At 47.5% G+C, this 27,112-nt stretch overlaps 1 protein-coding gene across 1 annotated transcript in view; it reads right to left on the minus strand.

The window, feature by feature from the left end:
• CD63 (CD63 molecule) overlaps positions 1-23,931 on the minus strand; it is a 63,343-nt gene extending 39,412 nt beyond the window's left edge. The window contains exons 1-2 of the mRNA XM_082246896.1: positions 23,812-23,931; positions 23,640-23,718 (exon numbers count right to left, since the gene is read on the minus strand). Coding sequence (XP_082103022.1) covers positions 23,640-23,705 — 66 coding nt within the window. The 5' untranslated portion in view covers positions 23,706-23,718; positions 23,812-23,931. The remainder of the gene's footprint in view (positions 1-23,639; positions 23,719-23,811) is intronic.
• Positions 23,932-27,112: the final 3,181 nt, after the last annotated feature.

Here is a 27,112-nt window from a genome sequence, read left to right on the forward strand (position 1 = left end):
TTTGGCGTGGAGTTCCCCCTCAAGATTCCCACAGCGCAAGTCACCCCGCAAGTCGGATCCGACTTGCGGTGTTGCGGTGCGACCTCCATTCAAATCAATAGGATCCCATAGGGAACCATTGATTTTGAATGGAAGAAAAAAAAACGTATAACGTGGCTTAACGCACGTTAAGCAACGTTATAGCAAAGTTATTCAGCTTTTAGCAGCGTCAGGCGTTTTTAACGCTGTAACGCTGGTCCTCAGAACGCGCAGGTGGTGGGTTCTTGTTGCAGCCTAAAAACGTCTAAGCCACTTACAGCTCAAAAACGTCTGAGTGTGCATGAGGCCATAGAATAACATGGAGGGGCGTTTTTTAGGCTGCAAAAAGAAAACGCCTGACGCTGCTTACAGCGGCGTTAAAAACGTCCCGTGTGCATGGGGCCTAAAGCTCAGTTTTCCGACTAGACAAAGTCGCATGACAAGTCACAGCCCATTGATTTCAATGGAACCCGTTCCCATCTGACTTTGATGCGACTGATTCAGAGTGTAAAGTTGGATCAAAGCTGCACTCAGACGCATCAAAAGTCGCATTCAAGTAATGCAGATATATTTTCAAAGTCCCACTATTGGAAAAAGCTAGTCTGTTTCCACTGTTATTTATAATGCAACTTTTGATCCAGAGAGTGTAAAGTTGGATCAAAGTCACATCAAAAGTCGCATGAAAGTAGTGCAGGTACCTTTTTTTTTTTAGGTGGCATAGACGGAACGGGTGCCATTGATTAGTCGCACTAGTGGAAACTGAGCTTAAGGCCCTTTTCACACGATTTTCCTGTGATTTCAACTGGACTTGAAGCAATGCCCATGTCTTTGGCCCTCAAAACGCATCAAAATCAGACCAAAGTAGTGCAGGAACTACTTTGAGTCGTTGCAACTGAAGTCGCACAGATATTAAACTTTACTCATTGGAAATCATGGAGAGAGACTTGTCAAATCAAGGAACTTTGCAGCCCTAAGTTGCAGAGTGAAAGGGGCCTCAGTCTACGTTTCCACTATTGCAACTTTGATGCAACATTGATCCAGTGTGTAAAGTCGCACTCCCAAGTAGTCCAGGCACCTTTTCAAAGTTGCATAGATGGGAACGGGTGTTGTAGAAGTGAATGGGCTGTGACTTATGTGACTGTCCAAAGTCGCACTAGTGGAAATGGAGCTTTACTCTACGTTTCCACTATTGCAATTTAGAGTGCGACTTCCATCCATCTGAGCCGAGACCCCAGAGCCCTTCCAGTTACACTAACAGTCCCCCTGTGTCCAGCTTCCTTCTCCTATGGTAGTCTTCATTTAAAGCACAGCTATATTGTATACGTGTACCACCTCTTCATTTTCTTATGAATTAGGATGTACAATCCATCCTTACTGATGAGAGAACACTGGGTGGGAACCTATGATCAGCTCCTCCCATTCTGTATACGCCCACTGGCTACACAGAAACAGTGCCCCTCCCTGGAAGTGATGTCACTAGCTTTCAGTAACCACACCCACTTGCTGCTCTTGGACTCAGCAAGAATTAGTGGAAGCTCCTTTCAGAATATAGTTCTGTTTTGTGGAGGGCCATAGCAGTGGCCTTATGTGAAGGTTCATTACCATTTTTAATTCCTGCCACAGTCACAGCTGTAATCTGCCTGGTTGCTTTGTTCTTAAAGCCCCATTTTTTAAACTACAGTTTGCATGAAAAAAAAAAAACAGTTACGTAATGATTTACAATTTCACGAGTCTTTTATACAGAACAATGTAGCAGATAATCATCCTATTGAAGTGGTATGACCAGTTTTCAAGGAGGAATGATACAGTTCTTATCTGTGGGCCTTCTGGCTAATCACATTCTGCTCATGTGACAAACGCAGTCATATTCCTTTCTGCACGTTATGGAAACCAGTCCTCAATAGCAATTTGTAAGAATGAGAATCAAATCAAGTTGTTAAAATGAGTGATCAGCGTGTGCGGTTTAGTAGCATTTTCTGGTTAGAGCAGAAATTGTGTGCTCTTTGTCAGGCTATAAGGACCCTACAGTAATAGCTGCCTGACCTCAGAGAAGGAAGGAAGGAAGGAAGGAAGGAAGGGACACCCAACCCCCACACACACAGTTTGGGCCCTAGTACCAATTTAGCATCATTTAAACACCATGGCCTAACCAAGTATTGTTGCTGACCATGTCCATCCCTTTATGACTAGTGTACCCATCTTCTGATGGCTCCTTCCAGCAGGATAATGCACCATCTCACAAAGCTCACATCTCAAACTGGAGGTCCAACCCAGTAGTAGCAAAATTTACCTAATAGACATGCACTACAGAAAAATGTATTTTGTTTATTGGATCATTCGTTCCATTCCATTAGTTTAGATGGCATTTTGGGCTTGGACCCTTCGTTCGGATATTGGTAGTTGTATTCATAAACAAATCCAAGAAAACCATGCCTCCAGCCCACCACACACTGTCTGGACTCTGGATGGAATGCAGTGACAGAAGAATACACAAGGGGAATAAGGGGTAAGCTCATTGAGCAAAGATCACACTAACTGCCCATCCTAAAAGCAAACTAATTTGAATATATACAAAAGAAATACGAACTCCAAATTCATTCAGTTTCTTTATATTCAGCGATAACCAAAAGACGGAAAGAAAATACAAAAATTAAATCAGAATGTAATCAATTCCTTAAACTCATAGGTTGAATTTTAGGTTCTTGCTGTTTTTGTACACATTCGTCAAGTCTTTTGTTCATTTGGATGCTCCCAAATGAATATGTGGCATTGCATAGTGAAAATGAATTTGTAATTAATGAAATTACACGTGTCTAGCACATAGGTGGCCAGTGAGTATTTTTTGGAAGAGAAATGTGTGGCCCTTGAGTGATGCCAGGGACTCCATGCTCGGTTTGCAAGACTACTCTACAATTAAAAGTGGAGATTGCTACTAAAATTCTGTTTCCATTTACCCTTCAGCACAGAATCTACTGTATTCCTGTAATTTTCCAATGAATTCTCATGCTTTCTGCTATATGAAGTGTCAAACTGGGAGAATAAGTTCCCCTTGCAATACATAGTGGGCAGACTCAGATACTACTAGAAACATGAAGTATTTGAGATACAAGAAATCAAAATTTGGTCAATAAGCCTGCACCTGTGCAAGCCAAAACATTATGGCTATACATAAATGTGAGTAGCATTTCAAAACGTTCATTACTAGTGGTACAAATTAAAGGTTAATACCAGCAATTCTAATACCTAGATACCAAATACTTCTACAGTCAAAGTTCAAAAAGCTATCAAAATTAAGGGGTTGTAAAGGCAGAACTTTATCTTGATGCATTCTATGCATCAAGATAAAAAGCCTTCTCTGTGCAGCAGCCCCCCTATACTTGGAACTCCTCTTGCCAATTAGGAGAGGGACATGGAGCTGCAGCTCAGCTACCTCCATAGCAAACAGCTTGCTGTGGTTGCACTTGACAGGAGGGAGGGGCCAGGAGTAGTGAAGAGGGACCGGAGAAGAGGATCCGGACCACTCTGCAAATCCACTGCATAGCAGGCAAGTTGAACTTTTAAACAAAACTAGACTTTACAGACACCTTTAAAAAGTTTGGGGGGGGGGTTGAATGAAGACCTCTTCGACGCTGGGGGGGGGGGAAGAAAAACAGTTGGGGGGTGGGGAGGGGGCATCTGTCTTTACATATGGGCATGTCCTATTACATAGTTCAGGTAGATTGAACATGTATGGTGCCAATAGTAGCAAAGAAATGAACTGTCCCTTAATGCTAAGGCTACGTTCACATCTTGGAGTTGCTATTTACAGGCGTTTTTAGGTTGACTAGTGCCAATGGAAAAAAAATGAAACACCTGTAATCTGCCCAAAAAGAAGCTCATGTACTTTGAGTGTTGGGAGTTTTGCTGAAAACGTCAAAACGCTCATATGTGAACAGGGGCCGTTGAAATGAATAGGATTTGTCTTGTTGGGCGTTTTTTGAGCTGATCCTAGAGCAGAAAAACTCCCCAAAAAGCCTACATGTGAACTTAGCCTAAAGGAAGCCAAAATTATAGTGTGCTACATTTTGGGAGGGGAGGACAACATGAATTGTGATCTGGCCTCATATCACGAGCCTTAGAACAGCAACTTCACCACAGGACTACTGGCATCACATGAGCCTCTATAGCTATGTAAAGAGTGAAAGATTTAGGGTCTCATTTCAAAGGCTTCCAAAAAAAAAAAAAAAAAACTTGCCTAAAATCCTTTTCTCTGATGTTCGACAGACACAGCTTCATATCTTCTTTGACAGAAGAAGTAGGACACTAGGTGGAAAAGGGTTAACAAAGCTTAACTACATCTATAGAGCAGTCCCAGGTGGTATACTCCTACTTCCTGCTGTAGGATCTCAGTTTTGAGACCAGCAGTGTCAGAATGCATAACCCAACTCCAGAGGGGTGGGCCCTGCGTACTACTCACCACACCTTGGAACCGGGCAGGCACAACTCCAGGCAGGTCACCCCCCCCCCCCCCCCCCATCTAGGAATGTAGGGTGCTGCAGGCCGGAGGTACACTAGTTAAGCGGAGTTCCACCCTGGGAAAGCTTTTTAATAAAAATACCCCCAGGACAGTCACATTCCACAGTGGCTAGCCTCTGATCTGTCCCGAGTTGCACTTACCTTTTAGAAGAAATACTTACCTTGAAAAAGTAATTGTCCAGCGCTGCCATCTCAGGTGTGGGCAGCTTGAAGCCAGCACGATCCTCTTCTGTGTCCTCTTCCGTCTTATTCGGTCCCACGATGCACTGCACCGACCCCGCCATTACTTCCGGTGCCGCAGCGTCATCCCTGCAAAGCTTCTGGGCATGCCCAGAAGCTGTTTAGCAAGGTATGACAGCGCCTGAACCGGAACAGACGTCGGGCCGGTGCAGGCGCATTGATTCCTGGGAGCGATGACGTTCAGATCCCAGGAACCATTGCAAGCCAGGAAGTGACGAATCTCCGTGGCTGCCGAGGGGAGGAAGAGGAAGTAAGGCGAGTATATTTTCTTCTAAACCAAGTAAAAAAAAATAAATTGCGATTAGCCGTTTTTCAGGTGACCCCAGGCATGAAGATGGAGGCAAATTTTAGGGTGGAACTCCGCTTTAAGCTTTGTTAACCCATTTCCACCTAGTATCCTACTCCTAGGATGAGCAGCATAACCCCATCTGTCAAAAGATAGGAAACAGTGTCCAGTCAATGAACAAAACATAATTTTGAATGTTAGATTACTGAAGGAATCAAAGTATCAGCTCCTAAACCAGTCAGACCTAGGAATCGGAGATGACAGCCTTCTGTGAAGCCAACTCATGTATGCTCTATTCATAGCAGTCATACTATTGGATCCCACACTGAAAAGCATTGTGACTGAAAGACCATGTCATTCACCCCCCACCTCTATGCATAGGGTGCTTCTCATTGTGGAAATCGGTACAGCTGTGTTAAAACCGAGCACAAGAGTCAAGAGCAGGTATAGGTGGTACTTGAACAGTCTATGTATAAAGTCACTGCTCCTACACTGCCCAGAAAGTCCTGGAGCTGTGTACAGCCACTCAGACATGAATGGGTGAAGGTGGGTGGCACCATTAGCTTAAAGTAGCACATGCAGAGATCTGAAAGCTCTTGTGCGGTTTACACTACACAACTAAACACCCCAATAGGCATTTAAAGAACAGCAGCTTCAGGAAGGGAGGGTGGGGAGCGCAGAGCAAGAACATCTACAATGTATTAAATGAAAAGATTTACTGAATAGAAGTGTTAAATCATGGAATAGCAATGGTACTACAGTACTGCAAATCAGGTTTCTCACCAATGTACCCATTTCCTGGCCACATTCAGAAACATGACAGCACATCTCATTTAGCATTTGGGGAGAAAGGAGATAAAATTTGCTTTGGGCGTTTGGTATCAAAAATATATCAGTTTTGTACCGAAGGGAAGTAAATAATTGCCTCGTTTCCACTGAGCGGAACGGTTCGGGTCGGTACAGTTAGGAAGGGTTAGAATGGTCCGGTCTATTCAGGTCAGCGTTTCCACTGCAAGTCGGGCCAGGTGTTTGTTTTGCCCTTTCATTTGACGTGAGCATTGAAGTTTTCCTGTCCGCCAATCAGTGGAATCCATCGTGTGACTCCAGTAGCTCCGCCCTGACCTTACCGTACCATTTCCTATGGCCCTACATCTGAAGCAGGACCAGGAATGGTGCGGTTTGGTTCGGTTGTATGGGCCACTTTCATAATGGAAACACTCAAATTAGCGTACCGTACTGACCCGAACCGATCCGCTCAGTGGAAACGAGGCATAAGATGAATAGAGAATGGTTCTGTTGGTGGAAATAGGGGAGACCGTGGATGTGCTGCCTGATATACTGAGCAGTTATTTGTGTACGGAGGTGGAAATATTGCTGAAGGAGCTTCAGGCTCCCAAAAAAAAAAAAAAAAAAAAGTCAGCAGCTACAAATGCTGTAGCTGCTGACTTATTAGGGCACTTTCCTGTCCAGGAATCTAGCAGTGGCCTCACATGTGACAGTGTTATTGGGTGTTGGCATCTTGCAGCTTCACAGCCAGTTTCCTCTTGCTCTGCACTTGGTTAATGCTGTCGGCTGTCCAGCTCCACTTTAACGACTAGATTATACAGACGATTCCAGACATTTTACACCGGATTCACTCATTTCAGGAATAAATACTATGTCACTATTGTATCACAGTTTAAGGTTTTAATTCTGTCACAAGCATTATTTCATTAGGGGGCATTAAGAGTATCAGCAGTAAGGGGTGGGGGGGCCCAGATATCAAATCCCCAGTTGCCTCTAAATCCTGTGTCCCTCGAGAAAAAAAAATAATGAGTAATATAACCACATCCAAGTCCAGAGAAAAAACTAAAAACGAGATGCCACCAACAACCAACCAGGAAATCAGACTAGGCAATGCAGAGCAGAAGTCCCTCCAGCTGCTTTTTATCACATTAGTAAATATTGAAATAGGCAGTTCCTAGGTAATGAACACTCCAATGGATGCCAAGAAGAAAAAGATAAGATCTACAAACCGCAGAATTCACAATAGCCCATCTTTGGCAGAGAACAAGTTTCATAATGAAGTGAGCACAGGCCACATGCTGTACAGCAGCTCTTCATAAGCCATTTATCTACACACTACAGAGTTGTTTCCCCTAATGGGCACCCCCTCAGTAGGATATACCATGTGAAACAAGGCAGAATAGCTCTACAGGCAGGCCATAACCTAGCTCATGTCCCAGGGCTTGACAAATTTTCTTGAAGTTTTAGAGCCAGCAACAAAAAAAAAAAAAAAAAAATAAACGGAATTTTTGTAAAATCTTACCTGTAAAATTCCTTTCTCTGAGTCCTCCGACAGTCGCCGCCTCTTCATATTCGTCACATATGGGGTATTAGACTTTGCTCCGAAGGAGTAGCTAGGCAACAGAATATGTTAACATTAAAGCTTTTAACATATCCCACCCTCAAGGGGTGGTCCCCTCAGTCAATACCCTCCTACTTCCTGCAACCATATCTCAGTTTTAGTGGAATAGCAGTAGAGTATACAACCAAACCCCAAAAGAGGGGCGGGGGCGGCGACTGTCAGGGGACTCAGAGAAAGGAATTTTACAGGTAAGATTTTACAAAAATTCTGTTTTCTCTTACGTCCTCCGACAGTCGCCGCCTCTTCATATTCGTCACATATGGGGACGTCCCAAAGCAGTGCAAACATGAGAGGTGGGAAACGCATCCGCGCCGAAAAGGCAACGCAGTCTCCGCATCAAAGAAAGGAACCTTACCAAAGGAAGGAAACCAGCTGGGCAACAGGAAAAACAAGTGCTCAACAGGAGCAACAACCCAGGAAAAGACAAATAACCAGGGGATAAAAAAACTTATCCCAACAGCCAGAGGTCCCCAATAAGGGACCCTAGGGAATTGCCGCACTAAGAACCTTGCGGCCAAAGGAAGCATCCGCCGATGCCTGAACATCTACTTTGTAGAATTTTGTGAACGTGTGCACGGTCGACCAAGTCGCCGCCTTACACACCTGGGCTACAGAAGCCCCATGACGACAGGCCCAAGACGTACTCAGAGATCTAGTAGAGTGCGCCTTCACAGGCACAGGGGGAACCTTCCCCTGCAAGGCATAGGCCTGTTCAATGGTCTGCCTGATCCATTTGGCGATGGTAGAGGCCGAAGCCGCCATGCCCTTCCGAGGACCCTCTGGAAGAACAAACAAGGAGTCCGTCTTTCAAAAAAAATCAGTCGATTTAAGGTAAACCCTTATCGCCCGAACAACATCCAGAGAATGTAATCTCACCTCCTTTGGATGCTTAGGCTTCGCGCACAGCGAAGGCAAGACAATATCCTCATTAAGATGGAATTCCGAAACTCGTTTCGGAAGAAAAGGATTAGGTCGCAAGACCACCTTATCCAAATGAACAACCAGATACGGGAGACTTGCAGGACAAAGCTGCCAGCTCCGACACTCTGCGAGCCGAAGTGATCGCCACCAAAAAGGCGACCTTTTTGGACAACATAGACAACGAGATCTCCCTGATCTGTTCAAAAGGAGCACGTTGCAACACAGACAGAACGAGATTCAAGTCCCAAGGGGGCAAAGGATCCCTCCTAGGAGGAACCAGATGCTGCACACCCTGAACAAAAGTGCCAACCAAGGAGTTGGAAGCCACGGGACGTTGAAACAGAACGGCCAGCGCAGACACCTGACCCTTTATCGTAGCCAGCGCCAAACGCTGATCGACACCCGTTTGAAGGAAGGACAGCACTCGGGAAACAGAGTACGTGCGGGGTGAAAACCCCCTGGACTCACACCAGGCAAAATAGGCCTTCCAAGTACGGTAATAAACCTTCCCCGAGGAAGATTTCCTCGCGTTGATCAAAGTATGAACGACCTCTGGGGAGAGACCCTTCTCCTTCAGGACCTCGGTCTCAACAGCCAGGCCGTCAAAGCCAGAGACTGTAAAGCAGGATGGTATATCGGTCCTTGAGACAGGAGATCGTCTCGAAGAGGCAGACGCCACGGGGCGTCGACCGCCAGATTCACGAGGTCTGCGTACCAGGACCGGCGAGGCCAGTCCGGTGCCACAAGAATCACCGTGCTGCGTTCCGAGTGTAACCTGCGAAGGAACCTGGACAGCAACTGAATCGGTGGAAACGTGTACATCAGCTTGTACTGATGCCACGGGGCCACTAACGCGTCCGACGCGTCTGCCCGAGGGTCACGCGTCCTTGCCACGAACCTTCTCACCTTGTTGTTCAGACGAGACGCGAACAGGTCCACATCTGGAAGACCCCACTTCGCGCACAACATCTGGAAGACAGCCGGGTGGAGAGACCATTCCCCCTGATCCAGGGTCTGGCGACTCAGATAGTCCGCCTGCCAGTTCTCCACCCCCGGAATGTGAACCGCCGTTATCGCCGGGACATGAGTCTCGGCCCAAGACAGAATGTCGGCCACTTCCCGAGCCGCTCGGGCACTCCTGGTGCCCCCTTGGTGGTTGATGTAGGCCACCGCCGTGGCATTGTCCGTCTGCACCCGAACCGGGCAGCCCTGCAGCCGGTCCGTCCAGCGATGAAGACCGATTTATCGCACACAATTCCAGAACGTTGATCGGAAGGGAAGACTCCCTCTCCGACCAAGTTCCCTGGGCGGACAGAACGCTCAGAACACCACCCCAGCCCGACAGGCTGGCATCCGTGGTGATCACCGTCCACGAGATAGGACGAAACGACTTGCCCCCGGACACCATCGGGGACTGGAGCCACCACAGAAGGTCTCTTCTGGTGCGATGACTCAACGAGATTTGAAGATCCAGAGATTGAGGTCGCCCGTCCCACATGGACAGGATCTCCGCTTGGAGACCCCGCGTGTGAAACTGGGCGAAGGGAATCGCCTCGAAGGCCGAGACCATCAATCCCAGACATCTCATGCACGTCCGCAGAGACGAGTGCGGAATGTCCCTGAGGGACCTGACTTCCTCCTGAAGAGTTCCGAGTTTGTCTTCCGGCAGGAAGACCTTCGCCTGCACCGAGTCCAGAATCATTCCCAGGTAGGGAAGACGAACCGACGGACTCAGTGTCGATTTTGGAAAATTTATCGTCCAACCAAACTCCTGCAGAGTTTGCATCGTGACAGACAGGTCCTTCTCCAGACCCTGGCTGGTCGCAGACCGAACCAGAATGTCATCCAGATACCCCAGGACAGAAATGCCCTGGGCCCTCAATGCCAGAACCGGTGCAAGCACCTTGGTGAAGAACCGCGGAGCCGAGACCAAAAGGCAACGCCACGAACTGGTAGTGATCCTCCGCAATGGCAAATCGAAGGAACCTCTGGTGAACCTCGAAAATGGGGATGTGAAGATACGCATCCTTCAAATCGATGGAGGCCATGAATTCCCCCGGAACCAGGGCAGCCACCACCGACCGCAGGGATTCCATGCGGAACTTGCGAACCCGCACAGAGCGGTTCAGAGCCTTCAAGTCCAGAATTGGACGAACCTTGCCCTCCTTTCTGGGAACGGTGAACAGATTGGAATAAAACCCCCGAAACCTGTCCCGATGAGGGACCGGAACTACCACTCCCTGAGCCCTCAGGTCCCGCACCGCCAGGTGCAGGTCCCGTAAACGCTCTGGAGACAGTTGAAGATTTGAGGGAAAAAATCTGCTCTCCGGCCGAGAGAGAAACTCGATCTTGTAACCAGATCGAACGATCTCCTGAACCCATTTGTCCCGCACGCGGGTCAACCAGGGCTGAAGAAAACCGAGCAAGCGTCCCCAAAACCGGGTGAGGGCGCCCCTTCAGGCCGCACTGTTATGGGCTGCGGATCCGGATTGACCGGACTTCTGTTTTCCAGACCAGGGCTTCTTCTGAGAGCCTTGACCTTTGAACGGTTTGCCCTTGTAGTGCGACCGAAAGGCACGAAAGGACCCCTGAGGGGGCCGAAAATTAGCATGCTTCTTCCCAGAAGCCCCCTTAGCCTTGGGGAAATGGGGCAAGAGAGTGCTCTTACCTCCGGTGATCCCCTTAATCAACACATGCAAGGACTCCCCAAAAAGGCGAGACCCATCATAAGGCAGATTGGCTAAGGTCTTACGTGAAGACTGGTCCACCGACCAACATTTCAACCAAACCAGGCGGCGAGAACACCGCCACACTGTGCACACGTGCAGCCAACGGGACTAGGTCCAAGTCCGCATCACACAGATACATGACACCCTGGTGGATTTGATCCACCATATCCAGGGTCGCCGGCGAGGCCGAATCGGCCACTAGAACGCGCCTAAGCATCTGCGTTCAACTTGCGACCGCCTGGGCCGCCATGAGAGAGGCAAACAGAGCCTTAAGCATAGAACCCGTAACAGAATAAGTATGACGGGCAAGAGACTCCAATCTCCTATCCGTGGCATCACGGAACACAGGGGAATCCTCTGCAGGAATCGCAGTGGATTTGTTCAAAACCGCAATTGCGTGATCCACCGGGGGTGGCACACACCACCTTTCATCAGTGGAAGGCGAGAAAGGATAACGCAGCTTGAACCTACTTTGTACAGCAAAAGGTTTGCGTAGATTGCGCCATTGTTCCTTAACAGCGCGCTGAAAATCATCATTGCAGGGAAAAACCTGCAGCGTCCTGCGTTTTCTCTGCGTCCCATAAGCCGCCAAGGCAGCGGGGGGACACACTTCATCCTGCAAACGCAGCGTTTGCTTCCATAAAACAATCAATTCATCCATGATTGCAAGCTCTTCAGGCGAGCCAGGGGGAGAATTATCAACCCCTTCAACTTTAGCCTCCACCTCGGACCCCACTAGATCCAGGGAGGAGCGGGGCCCCGATAAGGAGGCCCCCGCCATAACAACCCCATCACCTTCACCCTCAGAATCAGAGGAAAGAGCAACTCTGGGTCTTTTAGTAGATTGAGCAGCCACCAGCATCTGCACCTGAGCAGCAAAGCCAGCCACAATAGTGGCTAAATCCCCCCCTGGGGGGGGGGGGGGGGGGGAAACAGCGGTCCCCTGGCTTTCCACCAAGGCGGTAGGAAATTTGCCCTCCTGAGAATCCATTGCCCCTATAACAAATGCCGGATAATAAAGGGTTAACTGCCCCTTTAACAAGCGCGGCCCACCGCACCACACAAGCGCAATGAGACCCCCACAGGGACAATAAAACTGACACAGGCAATGGATAGGAAGGATATAACCTGAGGAGACCCTCGCCGCTGCCACGATCGGTGTTCCTGGAGAAGAGGAAGTGATGCTGCCAGGGCGCTCTATGAAAGCCTATGGGAGGCTACAAGAAAATGGCCGCCATGCATGTAGAACATGCGGCCGGAGCGAGTGTAGGCAAAATGGCGCCGAAACCGCCGCTCCACAGTACAGTAATGCACACATGTCTGTATATAAAAAAACATGTCAGATCGCTGCAGCGATCGCTGTATAATGCCCAAACATGCCACAAAACATGCCCCACAGCTTTTCACACTGACAAGGCTGACACACACAGTGTCACACAGCTCCCCCCCCCCCCCCTGCAGCCCACAGCATGCAGCCGAGAGATAGGGAGACAAACAGTGTGAATAGAGGCAGGTTACACAGTCCCAGACTGACACCCCCCCAGACAGACAGGTCCCCACATAGATACACTTACCTCACAGTGGCGTGGGGGACCCGCACAGGCGAACAAGCCGCTGCACATGAGGCAGGGAGAGTCGCATACAAGACGCACAGAATGGGGGTTAAGAAACCGCACAGCGTCCAGTGAGGTAGCCACCTCACCAATCATCCCTGCACCGAACAGGGATGGGTCGTTCACTGTGCCAGGAGCGTTACCTGGCTGAACGCTCAATGGCAGGCTGGGAAGCCACTGACCCACGACCAGGGGGATCAGCCCGAGACCCAGCCCGCATGATCCTCTTCATCCGAAGAACTAACTTATGCTGACAAAAAGAACAGCTAAGTAAAGATAGAGAGAAAACTCAAACAAAAAAAATCAAGAAAGAAGAAAGTCTGGGGCACAAAGCCCCAGCACAGAGAGAGCCAGCCACTCCTGACAAGCTAGACATTAAAACTGAGATATGGTTGCAGGAAGTAGGAGGGTATTGACTGAGGGGACCACCCCTTGAGGGTGGGATATGTTAAAAGCTTTAATGTTAACATATTCTGTTGCCTAGCTACTCCTTCGGAGCAAAGTCTAATACCCCATATGTGACGAATATGAAGAGGCGGCGACTGTCGGAGGACGTAAGAGAAAAGTCGTTTTCCACGCATGCCGAACGGCCGGCTTTTGTCGGATCGGCTGCCATACACAGGTCAAATGGCGGCCAGTTTTTAATGAATCTGCTGATTTGCCCGGCATTTGACCTGTGTACTTTGTTTACTTCGGGAGATATTAAAGGAACCCTAGCCATGACCACTTCAGTGATTTGAAGTGGTCATGATGGTAGGAGTCAGAAACACTGCACATGCTGGGAAATTTACAATTATGTGCTGGTGGATAGTTGCACCCCTAGCACATGTGACTTACTGCTGGTGGAGAGCGAGGAGTGATGCACGCCGACCCGATGCTTCCTGCATCTCTTGGTCTCATCACAGGTGGAGTGCATTGGATATCACTCCGCCTGTGACAGAACGGAGCATTGGCTCTGTTCTGTCACAGCTGACAAGACAGCTGGGACATCACGCGGCACTTGCAAGTGTCATGGAGCCTCATGCGGGAGACTCCCACACTTGCAGGAGAGACACTTGCTGCAGTGTAGACCTGGCACCTAATTCTAGTTGCCAATGCGTCCTGGTGCTTGTTGAGCCGTCATGTCCCGTTGGTCCCTTGTATCCACCAAGGTCTCAAAGGATACAGTGTTCCTCACCATTCCCACAATGAGACAGATACGGTACACTAGCCCCCTCAATATCACCCCCCCCCCTTCTATCCTGGTGAGGGTACCTTTAATTCTGATCAGGTGAGTAATGGAGTATTCCTGAGCCTATGCAGTGATGTCCATCACAGAATCATGCCTGTGTTCAATGCAGTGCCTTCTGAGGGCCCAAAGATCAGGCATCAAATATTGCGTTTAGGCCTTTTCCCTGGTGCTCGGAATCTTCTGATGTACTGTAGATGATTTAAGTCTTTACAATTTTAGATTGATGAAAAAAATATGAAAAATAAAAATCAAAATTTGTAAACCGTTTAGGCTGGTGAACCACTGGCTCTCTTTATACCACATTAGGTCACTAGCCTGTTGACAATTAACCTAAGTGCAAAAATGTTCTTCCTTGCCAGTACCACTTTGCCAGCTTTGAGACATGTTGCTGCCATTTCAAGATCAACTGTGGTACATTTTCTAAGTTTAAACACTTGAGATTTTGTATATCCCTTGTGAATATTTATGCAAATCAACGCATTCTGTTTTTAGGCAGATTTTACAGTGTACTAACTTTGTTTAACACCACTTCAGAATTTTTGCATTAAGTTCATAGTATGCAAACCCCCCCACCACTTTAGGTTACATAAAGAGAAGGAAGTTGGGTAGCAACATTTATCGATTGCTGTTTAACCAGAGTCGTGTGAAAGTCTGTCAACACTGACTTATGAAATATCCCCATAACACAAAAAGCAACAAACATACTGCTGTATACATCACTAGTCATTTCCCAGTGAGATAGGACATGCCAGATGATTTTATAAAATGTGTCCGCTACCCTACTTCTAACTCCAAAATGTTTACTAGTTAATCATTCATTTTGTGTTTTAAACAGAAGTTTACAGCACACAGGAAGATTCTGTGCATGTTGCATATATTTTCATTGATTAAATGCAAGTCATTCGTCAACTTTATTGCTCACATCAAAAGATTGCAGCTGGTGTCAGACTACCAATGCTAGGAAAATTGGGTAAACCTACCTCCAACTATCACTTGGCAGGCCATCATGGATAACCTGCATCCTGTCACATGAGCAGCAGAGGATTCATCTCCTAGCCTCTTGGCTGTCGGGGGGGGGGGGGGGGGGGGAATTACTACTGCCAATTAAAATGCTTTTAAGTAGCAATCCCAGGGACAGTTTCCCAGTCACTGAGCAATTTTTCACAGCAGTCTGAAGCTGGTTTTTTATAGTTCAAGTGTCAAACACTGCTGCTCACAAGTGTAGTGGTATGAAAGCTCTGTCACTCAGCCCCTAGTATACAGGAAGTAGTCAGCAAAAGACCTAGTGAAGCATACAATCAGAAAAACTACTGATAGTATTCTTTACCAATACAGCTTAGTGGAGGTAGAAGTACCAATGTACTTCTTTGCCTATAGGCCAGGGCTCAACAAAACCCAATCGCCAGGTTGCAATGGCGACTGGAAAGTAAAATCCTGGCACCTGGGTTACACTGCAGCAGTGGTCAGGATCTTCCCATGTGACCCACCCACGGGTAAGCAGACTATCGTTGGGCTGGCCGATAATTGAGGCCGTAGCTTTCCGGGATACACGCTCCTCTGTGCGAATGACCGCCCTCTGGTGGACGGTGCTGTGATGAGCATGGCTTGCTCTCACTGCCCATCCGACATCTTCCCAGGTTGACAGCTGGGCTCAATTGGTTGCCCTTTCCTTACTGCCGCTGAGTACACTGGGAGTGCCATCTCAGTGCAGCCCATCTGTATTGCCTTTCAATGCAGCCTCATTAGTGCCACTGTTCTATCAGAATGCTACCCATCAGATTCTGCAATCTGAAGTGACGCTCAGACAAGAACTTACTACTGCGCAGGCGCTATGCGTTCCAATAGGTTTCCTAGTGTGACAAAACCGGAAGCAGCGGCAGCCATCTTACACCCACACAAGTCTTAATTTTAAGTTTTAGGAGTAAACTCACCTTACAGACTGAAAGACTATTTCACTGCAACTGAACAAAATGGTCTATTTCACTATATAATCAGTTTGTCGCTGAGAAGTGTGGGGTTTACCAAGATGGCCGTCGCCACCTTCTGCCTGCAGGTTTCTCACTATATTTACTACATTACAATAGAATTGTAATACTGTTATTCAGTCCAAGGTGAGTTTATATGTAAAATTCAAGACTTGCATGGGTGTAAGAAGATGTCCGCCCCTGCTTTGTGTTCTGTCACATTAGGAATTGGAATGCAAAGCAGTTGTTGGAACACATGGTGCCTGCACAGTAAGTTGTTCTTGTCCAAATGCAACTTCTGGTTGCAGAATCTGATTCACTAATTTTTGGTCTTTTTTGGCACCAGGTGTGAGCAATTCCAATTGGCTGACGCTCTGGAAATGGTTCTGGGCAGCCGATCTACAAAACTGGCTCCTAGATTCTAAGCAAATTTGTCAAGCCCTGCTAGGCTATAAAAAACTAACCACAAAGTAATTTTTATTACTAGCATACCACGCCTGATAGACATGTGATCAGTGAGCAATCATTCTAAGGAAAAATAGAACATCTGTTGGTAGCATCTTCCAGTCTTCAATATGTAACCTTAACATTGTCATATAGTGCATGTTACTAAATTGCACTGGATCCCTCTAGATCAAACAGTGTGCCAAGAAATAGTCCTGACTATGAATAGTTCATGATTAGAATAGGACAAAACTAACACCAAGCTGCCAATAGTGACATGAGTTTACAAAAGGGACTTTAGGTAGCTATGCCTGTTCTCTGCTCATGTCGTCAAGAGCCTAGTTTCAGGAAAGACAATGTTCAAGTTACATCCACTGCCCCAACTGTGTAAAGAAAGCTCATGTGGATGTGAGCCCAGGGAAATAAGCCTTGGATGAAATCCCACTTTAAAGCCCAATGCCAGGCTTAGAACCCTCCGTTACTACTGTATTTGGGATGATCTCTTTACATACTTATTTTCTGAAATTTTCAGGCCAGTCATGACATGCAGGGTCCTGTGTCTCAGTGGTTGGCAGTGACTTGATAACCACCTCATTGCATTCAACTATGGGTGCCATGGTGACACTAAAGGACAGGTCTGCAATGCCTTGCACTAGCAGTATGCATGTCCTCAATCCTTAGGGTTCAATTACAGCGTTATAATTCAACCCACAAGACGTGTACCAAGAGCATTTACTAAACCTGGTGCACAGAATTTGGTACAGCTGTGCTTAGTGACCAGTCAGCTTGTTCAAATAACCACTTCTTGACCGGAAGGTTTTCCCCTTAATGACAGGCCCATTTTTTTGCAATACAGCACTGTTACTTTGACAATTACGTGGTCGAGCGACACTGCACCCAATCAAAATTGAGGTCTTTTTTTTTACGACAAATCAAAGCTTTTTGGTAGCATTTGCTCACCTTTGATTTTTATTTTTGCTCTATAAAACAAAAAAAAAAAAAACAAAAAAAAAAAAAGTATACATTTACTTTCTGCTATACAACATTCCCTAATAAAATTTTAGGCCAATTTGTATTCTACATATTTAAAAAAAAAAAATCCCAATAAGTGTATATTGGTTTGTGCAAAAGTTATTGCGTCTACAAACTAGGGAAACGATTTGTCATTTTATTTACTAGTAATGGCAGCGATCAGCAATTTTTAGCAGTACTGCGAATAGATCGGACACCTGACATTTGGGGGGGGTCCAGTGACATTGCTAAAAAATATGCACCGTTACTGTACTAATGACGCTGGCAGGGAAGGGGCAAACAAGGATAAATGTGTCCCTAGGGGGTGCTTTCTAACTGTGGGGGATGGGCTTGCTGAACACAGACTTGTGTTCCTAATAGGAGGAACACAGGATCGCTGCGTTCCATTACTGACAGAACAGCCATCTGCCATGTTCACAATGGCAGACCGCTCCCTGTGGAGACAAAATGGTGATCGCGGGTGGCCGGAAGACATCGCAGCTGCTGGACCCACTGATTGGCTCCCCGTGGCCAATCAGCGCGCAACCCCCACTAGCGGTCCCGCTAAGCGACGTACAGGTACATTGTTTCACGTGAGCCGACCTGCCGCAGTAAAACTATGCTGGCTGCTGGGCAAGTGGTTAAAGAGTAACATCACTGGTTTTTCCTTGCAATGATTTTAACAAAATCTTTGCAGCACATTCCTGGAACCTTTTGTTATTCTAAAAAGAAAGCCATTTGCCTGTTTCCATGTGCTGAGAATCTGGGACTGGTTTTACAATTAGCTGCTGCACCTGCAGGGTTCTAATGAGGAAAGTAGCAAGGTCTGCACCCCTTTAGATGTGATTTAATTTTGAGTGCATCTCACCAAAAGCAGCACTTGTAGGGGGTGTTCAAAATCTGATTTGTATCTTAGTGCGGACTTTAGGCAAAATTAGTGAGCCAATCACAAGCAGGAAAGTACATTGGGGGGGGGGGGGGACTCTGTAGAGAACGCCTCCAGGTAGACAGCATTTTACTGAAAAATTAGAGCTGCTTTTTGAAAAGGAAAAGGTATTTAAGAACACTCAATTACAACATGACTTGGTTAACAATTGTATACGCTTATATTTTTTATTTGCAAAATTCCCCCCCCCCCCCCATGAAAGTGGAGCTAACATTTCAGCTTTGACAATAAAACCTAGAAGTCGGCTTACTATGCACAGCTGCACTGGAAATTAGGTACTGTCCCACAAAGATGGTATGCCAATGAAGAAACTGCATATACGCACAGGAAGTCATTTTAGGCTCTATTCACAGTGTGTCTCCAAAGTCGCATGTATTTCAGTGCAACTTTGCACTTACACTCAAGGGATCCAAGTCACACCAATTAGTACATATGCCTTTTCTAGGTCGCACCAATTTTAACAGGTGCCACTGAAAGGAATGGGTTGTGGCTTGTGTGATTTGTCATGCACATGACAAGTTTGAATGGAGCCCAAGCAATGTGATTTCCAAACAGCACCAATCTGTTGGCAGGAGGAGCAGACAGGATTAGGAAATTCACTCTCCCTTTTCCTTGCAAGTCACACTCAATGACTCTCTAATCTGGTCTGGTAATTGGGATCCTCCTATACACAGGATATAGGACTGGAAGCTTCATTGTTAACTAGTTTTAAAGCAACTGAATAGTCAACTCAAAATGGCAATGCTTGGGCCTCAATACTACCCCCCCCCCCCCCTCCCTCCATATCATAATTCTGGATACAATACAAGTGTTGTCCTGGAGCTGTGATTGTGTGCTCATAAAACTCACTGTTCACTGTATTTGTTAGCAATCCCAATAAAAAGTAAAGTCAAATGTGTAATGTTTATAGATCACAGCAATAATGAGAAGTAGCTAAAGGTGACCAACAAGCTAGGAATACCGGTATTTTCAGATTCCTCCAAACAAAACAGGACTAGTAGAGGCGCACCAAAGAACAAAATATGCTGCTTGTATACAAGGGTAAGATTTACTAAAACTGGAGCCCTCAATCTAGTGCAGCTGTGCATAGTAATCAGCATCTAACCTCAGCTTGTTCAATAAGCCTCCATTCACACTGGTCATGCAACTTTGGAAACAGTCACAGCTCATGTTTCAATGGAAGCCATTCAAATCTATGCGACTTAAGGCACAGAGAGTTCCTGTGCTACATGATGGGACTTTCATGCAACTGGAGTGCCATAGAGTTCAATGTACCCCAAAAAAAAAGTTGCATCTTAGGTTATCAATACGAAAGTTAAACAGCCAAAGCCAACAGCCAGTTGCATCCAAGTCACAACATAAAGTCGCCCAAGTATGGAGCTTAAAACCTAGAAGGGGAATGATTTCTATGTAGAGCTGCACCAGATTTTGCACTCTATAGTTTTAATAAATCTTCTGCAAAGTTTGTGGTGAATGGTCAGTGTTAACCAAGTATTGTATTTTGTGGAGAAGGGGGAATTTGCCATTTCTAACATTTAAATAAATAGCGGAATAGCTATATCGCATCATTGTAAATGCTTTGAAGTGGAAATCCAGCCACTGATTCACATTAAACTCGCTACAGAGAAGAGCCACCAACAAGGTTAGCAGCTTTACCAGTCTTCTGCTGTCCTATTGTTCCCCACATAAAACAATCCAGTCCCATATGCCACTGTCTGGATCAGAATTCTCACTACTAACCAGTTCCCATACATATAAATGGCGTTAGGAAAACAGCCTGCATCTTCTCCTGATACAGACCGTGTGGCTGGCATCAACAGCTCCTCATTCCCACATCTCAATGCTGGCAAGGAGGCCTTTAGGACACATTGGCAGTGCACCAGATGCATCACAAATGGGAAGGTAAAGTTGTGCGATTTTTTTTTAATCAAAGCAAGCGAATGCAAGTAGAACAGATTAAAGCTGTACTCATGCTTCTACATAATACAGTGCATAGCCTGAATGCCACCCCAAAGCAAAAGTGTAAAGACTGTACGTTGTTGGGCAAACAATGAGGGTCATTTCTACTTGAAGGACCCATACAGAGTGAATTGGCTGCCTTAACGCAATGTACATTGAACAGACTGTCCTAGAAGGAAAACTCGCAACTAGGGCCAGCCCATGAAGAAAATGTTTAATACTTGCTGTCAAACTGACATCTTTATGCTCTTGATAAGCTAAAACTTGCTGAAGAGTCCTCAGTATTTAATCCTCCTAATGTCAGATGTCTAAAAGGCTCTATATTTGGATCCACCAGCCTCTATGGTACTACTGTGCCCTATAGTGAGGAATGCCTGAAAGCCCCATGCTTTAGTCCACCAGTGTCACTTATGTCCCTGGTATGGATGTAAAGACCAGCTGAATATCAGCACTCTTAAGGGGGACCAAACATCAGCCACACCCAGAAGCATGTTCAATGCACTGGTAGCAGTTCAAAGATCAGCACCAGGACAGATTTGGTTATGAATGGGTACTCAAGGAGAAACTTCATCTGATTCAATGCTCAACATACTCACCCAATATATCCAGCATTGTTCTGTAGAGGTACACCACATCCTGTGCCACCATCTCCTACATGTCAAAGGGAGACAGTCAGCCCTGACTGTGCTGCAAAGTTCACCTCCAGTGCTGTGGCTAGGCCTCTGATGCCTCCTGGGATATCTGATGTGCATATCCCAGGAGGTTGTTGAGGCAGGATAATGTCATTCTCACCTACACTAGAGTGGAGGCATGGGGGGGGGGGGGGGGCGCAGGGGCACAACTTCCAGAAAAACAAAGGCACACTAGGTGCATGAACACGGTTTAGTATCCTGCACCTCCCTCCAGCAGTGCAACCAGCCTCTCTAAGGCACTCCTACATGTACAATGCTGGGGTAAAACTCCTACATTGTACATGATGAAGCAGAGTGGCTGCCCTAACTCTGGCATTTCCTAGAAAAGGGAGTCAGGGTAGGCAATTCAGCCTAAATTTTCTGCACCCCAGACTTAAGCATTTAACCCTTGCCGTACAGGTAACCATATTCCCATCGCACACATTCCTGAAAAAGGCTCCAAGATACTGGGTGCCGCAGCAGACACCAGCTGGAGACTGGAGCCTGCATGCAAATGTGTAGATATATGCAAGGACCCCACAGATCTTCAAGTAGTCCAAATCACTTTAAAATAAGACCACATGCCTGACAAAGGGGTCATGCATGACTCCAAAACATACGTTTTGCATGTGCTCATACTTCAATAAAGCTGCCTGGACTCAACATGAAGATTTGTGGTGTGCTGGCAAATATCTACACTTGCAGAGCACCACTGCAAGCATAGATTTTATCTAATTCCCAGAGTTGGTCTTTGAGGGGTGGATGGCAATAATGGAAAGGATTGTTTTAGAATGAAAGTCTGCTTTAGTTGCTGGACAGATTTAGAGGGGTAAAGTGCTACTATAGCTTGGATCATCTCTTCTGAAGGGACGGGGCTTAGTTCCATCCTGAAGAACCAGATTTGCCTGTAAAATGTGTCAAAGCAGAACGCTCCGCCAGTGGTCACAACCCCTTGTTTACACTTAGGCAGGCAAAAAAAATGTGGAAACTTATTAGGGTGTCATTTGGCGATAGGAGTTACTCCCATTTTGGATTGCGTTTTCTCACCAAAAAAAAAAAAAAAAAAAAAGCTGGAGGCATTTAAGGATCCATGCATTAAAACATTTTAACAGAAAATTTGTTACAGTACCTTTCAGGACTGCATTCCGTTTAATTTTGGGAAAGCCCAGTGCATTATTAGGGCTATGTAAAGGTAATACCCAACCATAAAAAAAAAAAAAAAAAAACCCAACACAATTATATCAGATAGATGGCAAGCCAGAGTGGCTAAAGGATGCAGGGGATATTTACAGGGCTGGGACAAGGGGTGGGCAGTTACCCCATGGGAACACTGGTGGGATACAGGCATCCCCTTACCAAACTTTCCAGATCAGTGACTGGCAACCAGCTATCCGCAAACGTATGTGTGCTCTGACAGCTACACCATCACCGACTACCTTCTAGCTACTAGAAAGCAAGCAACTGGCCACACATGTGCAGTGCATACTCCCATACCAACCATGGGCAGCTGGAGCCAAAGGGGACAGGATAGGCGCAGGGTGGTATGGCTCATTCTATATCACACAAAAGGTAGCAGGGGAAGCGCAGTTCTACCTCCTTACCCTGGGTGCTGGCTATACATAAAAGGTTTTTAAATCTATTGAAAAATTGTAGAGCAGATGCAAATAGTAACCAGCTTGTTTAGTCAAGCTTTGAAAAAAAATAAATAAAAGTTAGAAGCTGATTGGTAGGCATGCACATCTGCTCCAATCCAACAACAGCCACACACCCCCCCCCCCCCAATACATGATTGATTTTACAGTTGAGTTCCGATAAGAATGTTCTATAGGCAGCAACCAATTTGATCGATATGCCACACAAGAGAATGGAAACTTTGATCAGTAAAAACAATCTTATGTTTGTATATATTATAAAAACAATTGTTTGTATACATTATAAAAACAATCTTTTGTTTGTATATATTATCGATGGCCTCAGTTTCCCCCATGTAATCTCAATCTGATTTGTAAACAAAGTATCTCAGCACTGCTGATCGATTTAAAACAATTACAATGCCACCCTGCCTGATCCACTTAGTTTGATCAAAGTCAATTGGAAGGGAAGTAATGACTATTTGATGGTTTTGTGTATTTGGTTGCTTTGATCAAATCACACGTTGACAGGGGAGGAGAAGTTGACGCACATATGGCCATTACAGGAGTGAATCCCCTCCGAGTGTACTCAGAATATAAATTCCTTATATGTTTATTTAGTGTACTCTGAATTAGTTGTTCGCCCTATAAGTGAATGGCTTCATGAGCAGGAGGTGACACGATGTGACGTTGGCAGGCTGAGCAGCTGCTGGAGGCGCTCCTCCATACCTGTCTGGGTGTGGGAGGCTGAGCAGACTTACATATGTTGTAGATTAGCCAGCATCTCCCAGGGAGGAGCAGAGAGGACAGGCTGCTGGTCACGTGATGATGAGGGGTAGAGGGGAATCAGTGGTCTGTTTACTCCAATCTGGCCGGGACTATGAGGAAAGTGGGGGGGGGGGGGGGGGCAGGGACTATGAGGAAAGTGGGGGGGGGGGGGGGGCAAGGACTGTGAGGAAAGGGAGGGGGGCAAGGACTGTGAGGGGGGGGGGGGCGTGAGGAAAGAGGGGGGCAAGGACTGTGAAGAAAGTGGGGGGTTGGGATGACACTTACCCAAAATATAAAGTTGAAGATAAAGAGGAGATACTTGACACACTTCATTCCTCCCTCCACCGCCATCCTGCCGCTCTGTCTGCACACAAATAAAGCACAAGTCCACCTTAGGAAGTGCGTAGTAATGAAGTCCTAACAACCCCCGCCATTACCCCGGACTAGGCGCACTTACCACCTGGGCCGCACCTACAACAAACTCTCTCAGCAAACTGTTGCTCCTCAGCACCGTCCGCTCTCCACACTGATCTGATACTTATGGCGAGGCTGAGCGCGCTCCACCCCTCCCGCCCCCGCACTGCACGTCGGTCATGTGACCCGCCCGGCTGAGAGTGCACTGCCACTGACGTGTGTACCTAGGGTGGCCCCGTGCTGGGAAGCCCCGCTCCTCCTATGATCGGGATATTAATCATAGTGTGTGTTCGCAGGAGGAATAAGGATTGCTCATTCCCAGCATAACTTCCTGCCAGCTGCTTGAATTGGGGGAATGTGGAGATCTCACTGACTCTCAGCTTGTAGATGAAGTGAATTCCACCTATAGATTGTATAGATATCAGTGTGTTACCAACCTCCAGCAGCGTTTTTTACTGAATAAACATGGAAGATTTACTGACAGAACACATTTGTTTTTACTGACAACAGTGGCGGCTGGTGCTCAAAAATTTTGGGGGGGCGCAAACAGAAAAAATCGAATAGGCATTGCTTTGCGTCAAAAAATTGCATGACTTTGAGGTCACAAAAGTGTGAAAGGGGTCTTTAGTAATCAAAGTATAGTGTGCCCCCATCAATGCAGAGTTACTTCAGCGTGCCCCCATTCAATGCAGAGTTACTACAGCGTGCCCCCATTCAATGCAGTTACCACAGCATGCCCCCATTCAATGCAGTGACCAGCATGCCCCCCATCAATGCAGTGACCAGCTTGCCGTGCCCCCTTCAATGCAGTGACCAGCTTGCTGTGCCCCCATCAATGCAGTGACCAGCTTGCTGTGCCCCCTTCAATGCAGCGACCAACTTGCCGTGCCCCCATCAATGCAGTGACCAGCTTGCCGTACCCCCTTCAATGCAGTGACCAGCTTGCCATGCCCCCATCAATGCAGTGATCAGCGTGCCGTGCACCCATCAATGCAGAGACCAGCGTGCGTGCGTGCCCCCTTCAATGCAGTGTGCCCCCCCCGAGACCAGTGCACTTACCTGGAGCCCTGGAGCGGCGGCGGCTTCTCTTCAGTCCCGGCGGCGGCTTCTCTTCAGTCCCGGCGTCGCCTTCTCCTCACTGTGTCCCCCAGTGGTGCGTCTCCTCCAGTACTCCCGCTCCCGCCTCCTCCTCGGCCAATGGCATGGGGTTTGCCTTGTGGCCAATCAGGAAGCGCGTATCGGACGTGCTTAATGATTGGCCAGGAGGAGGATCGGTGTGACAATAGTGAATTTTCATTCGCTATTGTCACACAATGGGTGGGCTCGGGGCGCATTGCTCTGCGCCCCGTCTCCACCCTTTGCATCACCCTATTAGAGCCTCTGGCTCTAACCAGGTGATTTAAAAAAAAAAAACCCATTAAGCTCCATGCGTCCGGCGCCCTGCATGCAGATGAGGGGGCCGGACCCATGGATGGGGGGGCGGCGCCCCTGCGCCCTCAATACACCGGCCGCCACTGACTGACAACCTGAAAAATGACAACTGCTTCCAAAAATGGAGACAACTAATATAGTCAAATGATGGCTGGGGGGACCACTCTAGCAGTGGCGTAGGGTGGGGGGTGCTGGGGGGGCCACTGGCACCGGGCGCAGCATTTAGGGGGGCGCATCCCACGCCCGCCATCTGTAGGATCATAGTGTCCAGCGGCCCGCCCGCCCACACTCCCGCACTCCTCCTCTTGGCTCCGTGACTGACTGTGCAGGATGAGCGGCGGACCGCTGAAGGAGTCACGTGCGGCCAGGGGCGGGGCTGGTCGTGGGTGAAGATGCTCTGTGTCCGGGCGCTGTCTCTCCCCACCAGTGTTTGGACACAGAACAAGGTAAGTGATGTGCTGCCTACCCCCGGGGGCCCAGAGAAGTTGACATGGGAGGGGGTAAGTGTAGGGGGTGTCAGTATAGGTGTCAGTGTAGAGGGGGGGGTCAGTGTATGTGGAAATTTAGGGAGGGGGGGGTCAGTGTAGGGGCCAGTGTATGGGGGGGGGTCAGTATAGGTGTCAGTGTATGTGGGGGTCAGTGTACGGGGTGTCAATGTAGGGGGTCAGTGTATGTGGAAATGTAGGGGGGGTCAGTGTATGTGTCAGTGTAGGGGGGTTAGTGTACTGGGGTCAGTGTATGTGGGAATGTAGAGGGGTCAGTGTGGGGGGGGGGGTCAGTATAGGGGGCGTCAGTAAAGGTGTCAGTGTATGGGGAGGTCAGTGTAGGGGTGTCAGTATAGGTGTCAGTGTATGGAGAGGTCAGTGTAGGTGTCAGTGTATGGGGGGGGGTCAGTGTATGTGGAAATGTAAGGGGGGGTCAGTGTATGGGGGGTCAGTGTATGTGTCAGTGTAGGGGGGGTTAGTGTAGGTGTCAGTGTAGGGGGGAGTCAGTGTCGGTGTCAGTATAGGGGGGGTCAGTGTATGGGGGGGGGTCAGTGTCTGGGTCAGTGTAGGGGGGTCATTAGGGGAGTAAGTGTATGTGGGAATGTAGAGGGGGGGTCAGCATGGGGGGAGGGGGAGTCAGCGTAGGGGGGAATCAGTGAAGGGGGGAGTCAGCGTAGGGGGGTGTCAGTGTATGTGTCAGTGTAGGGGGGGTCAATGTAGGTGTGAGTGTATGGCAGGGTCAATGTAGGTGTCAGGATAGGGGGTGTCAGTATATGGGGGGGGTCAGTCAAGGTGTCACTGTAGGGGGGTCAGTGTAGGTGTCAGTGTTTTGGGGGGGTCAATGTAGGGGGGGGTCAGTGTAGGTGTCAGTGTATGGGGGGGTCAGTGTAGGGGGGTCAGTGTAGGTGTAAGTGTATGGGGGATCAGTGTAGGGGGGTCAGTGAAGGGGGGTCAGTGTATGGGGTTCATTGTAGGGGGGGTCAGTGAAGGTGTCAGTGTAGTGGGGTCAGTGTAGGGGGGTCAGTGAAGGTGTCAGGTAGGTCAGTGTAGGAATCAGGAATGTCAGTATAGGGGTCAGTATAGTAATTAGGTAGGTCAGTGTAGTGATCATGTCTGTTAGTGCAGGAATCAGGTAGATATGTGTCAGATAGGTCTCTGTAGGTGTCAGTATAGAAATCAGGTAGGTTAGTGTAGGAATCAGGTAGGTCTCTGTAGTGGTCAGGTAGGTCAGTGTAGATGTCAGTACAGTAATCAGGTAGATCTGTGTAGTGGTCAAGTAGGTCTGTGTAGGTGTCAGTATAGTAATCAGGTAGGTCAGTGTAGGAATAAGGTAGGTCTCTGTAGTGGTCAGGTAGGTCAGTGTAGGTGTCAGTATAGTAATCAGGTAGGTCAGTGTAGGAATAAGGTAGGTCTCTGTAGTGGTCAGCT

This window comes from Pelophylax lessonae (assembly GCF_965119305.1).
Source record: "Pelophylax lessonae genome assembly, chromosome: 2".
Classification (NCBI taxonomy): Eukaryota; Metazoa; Chordata; class Amphibia; order Anura; family Ranidae; genus Pelophylax; species Pelophylax lessonae.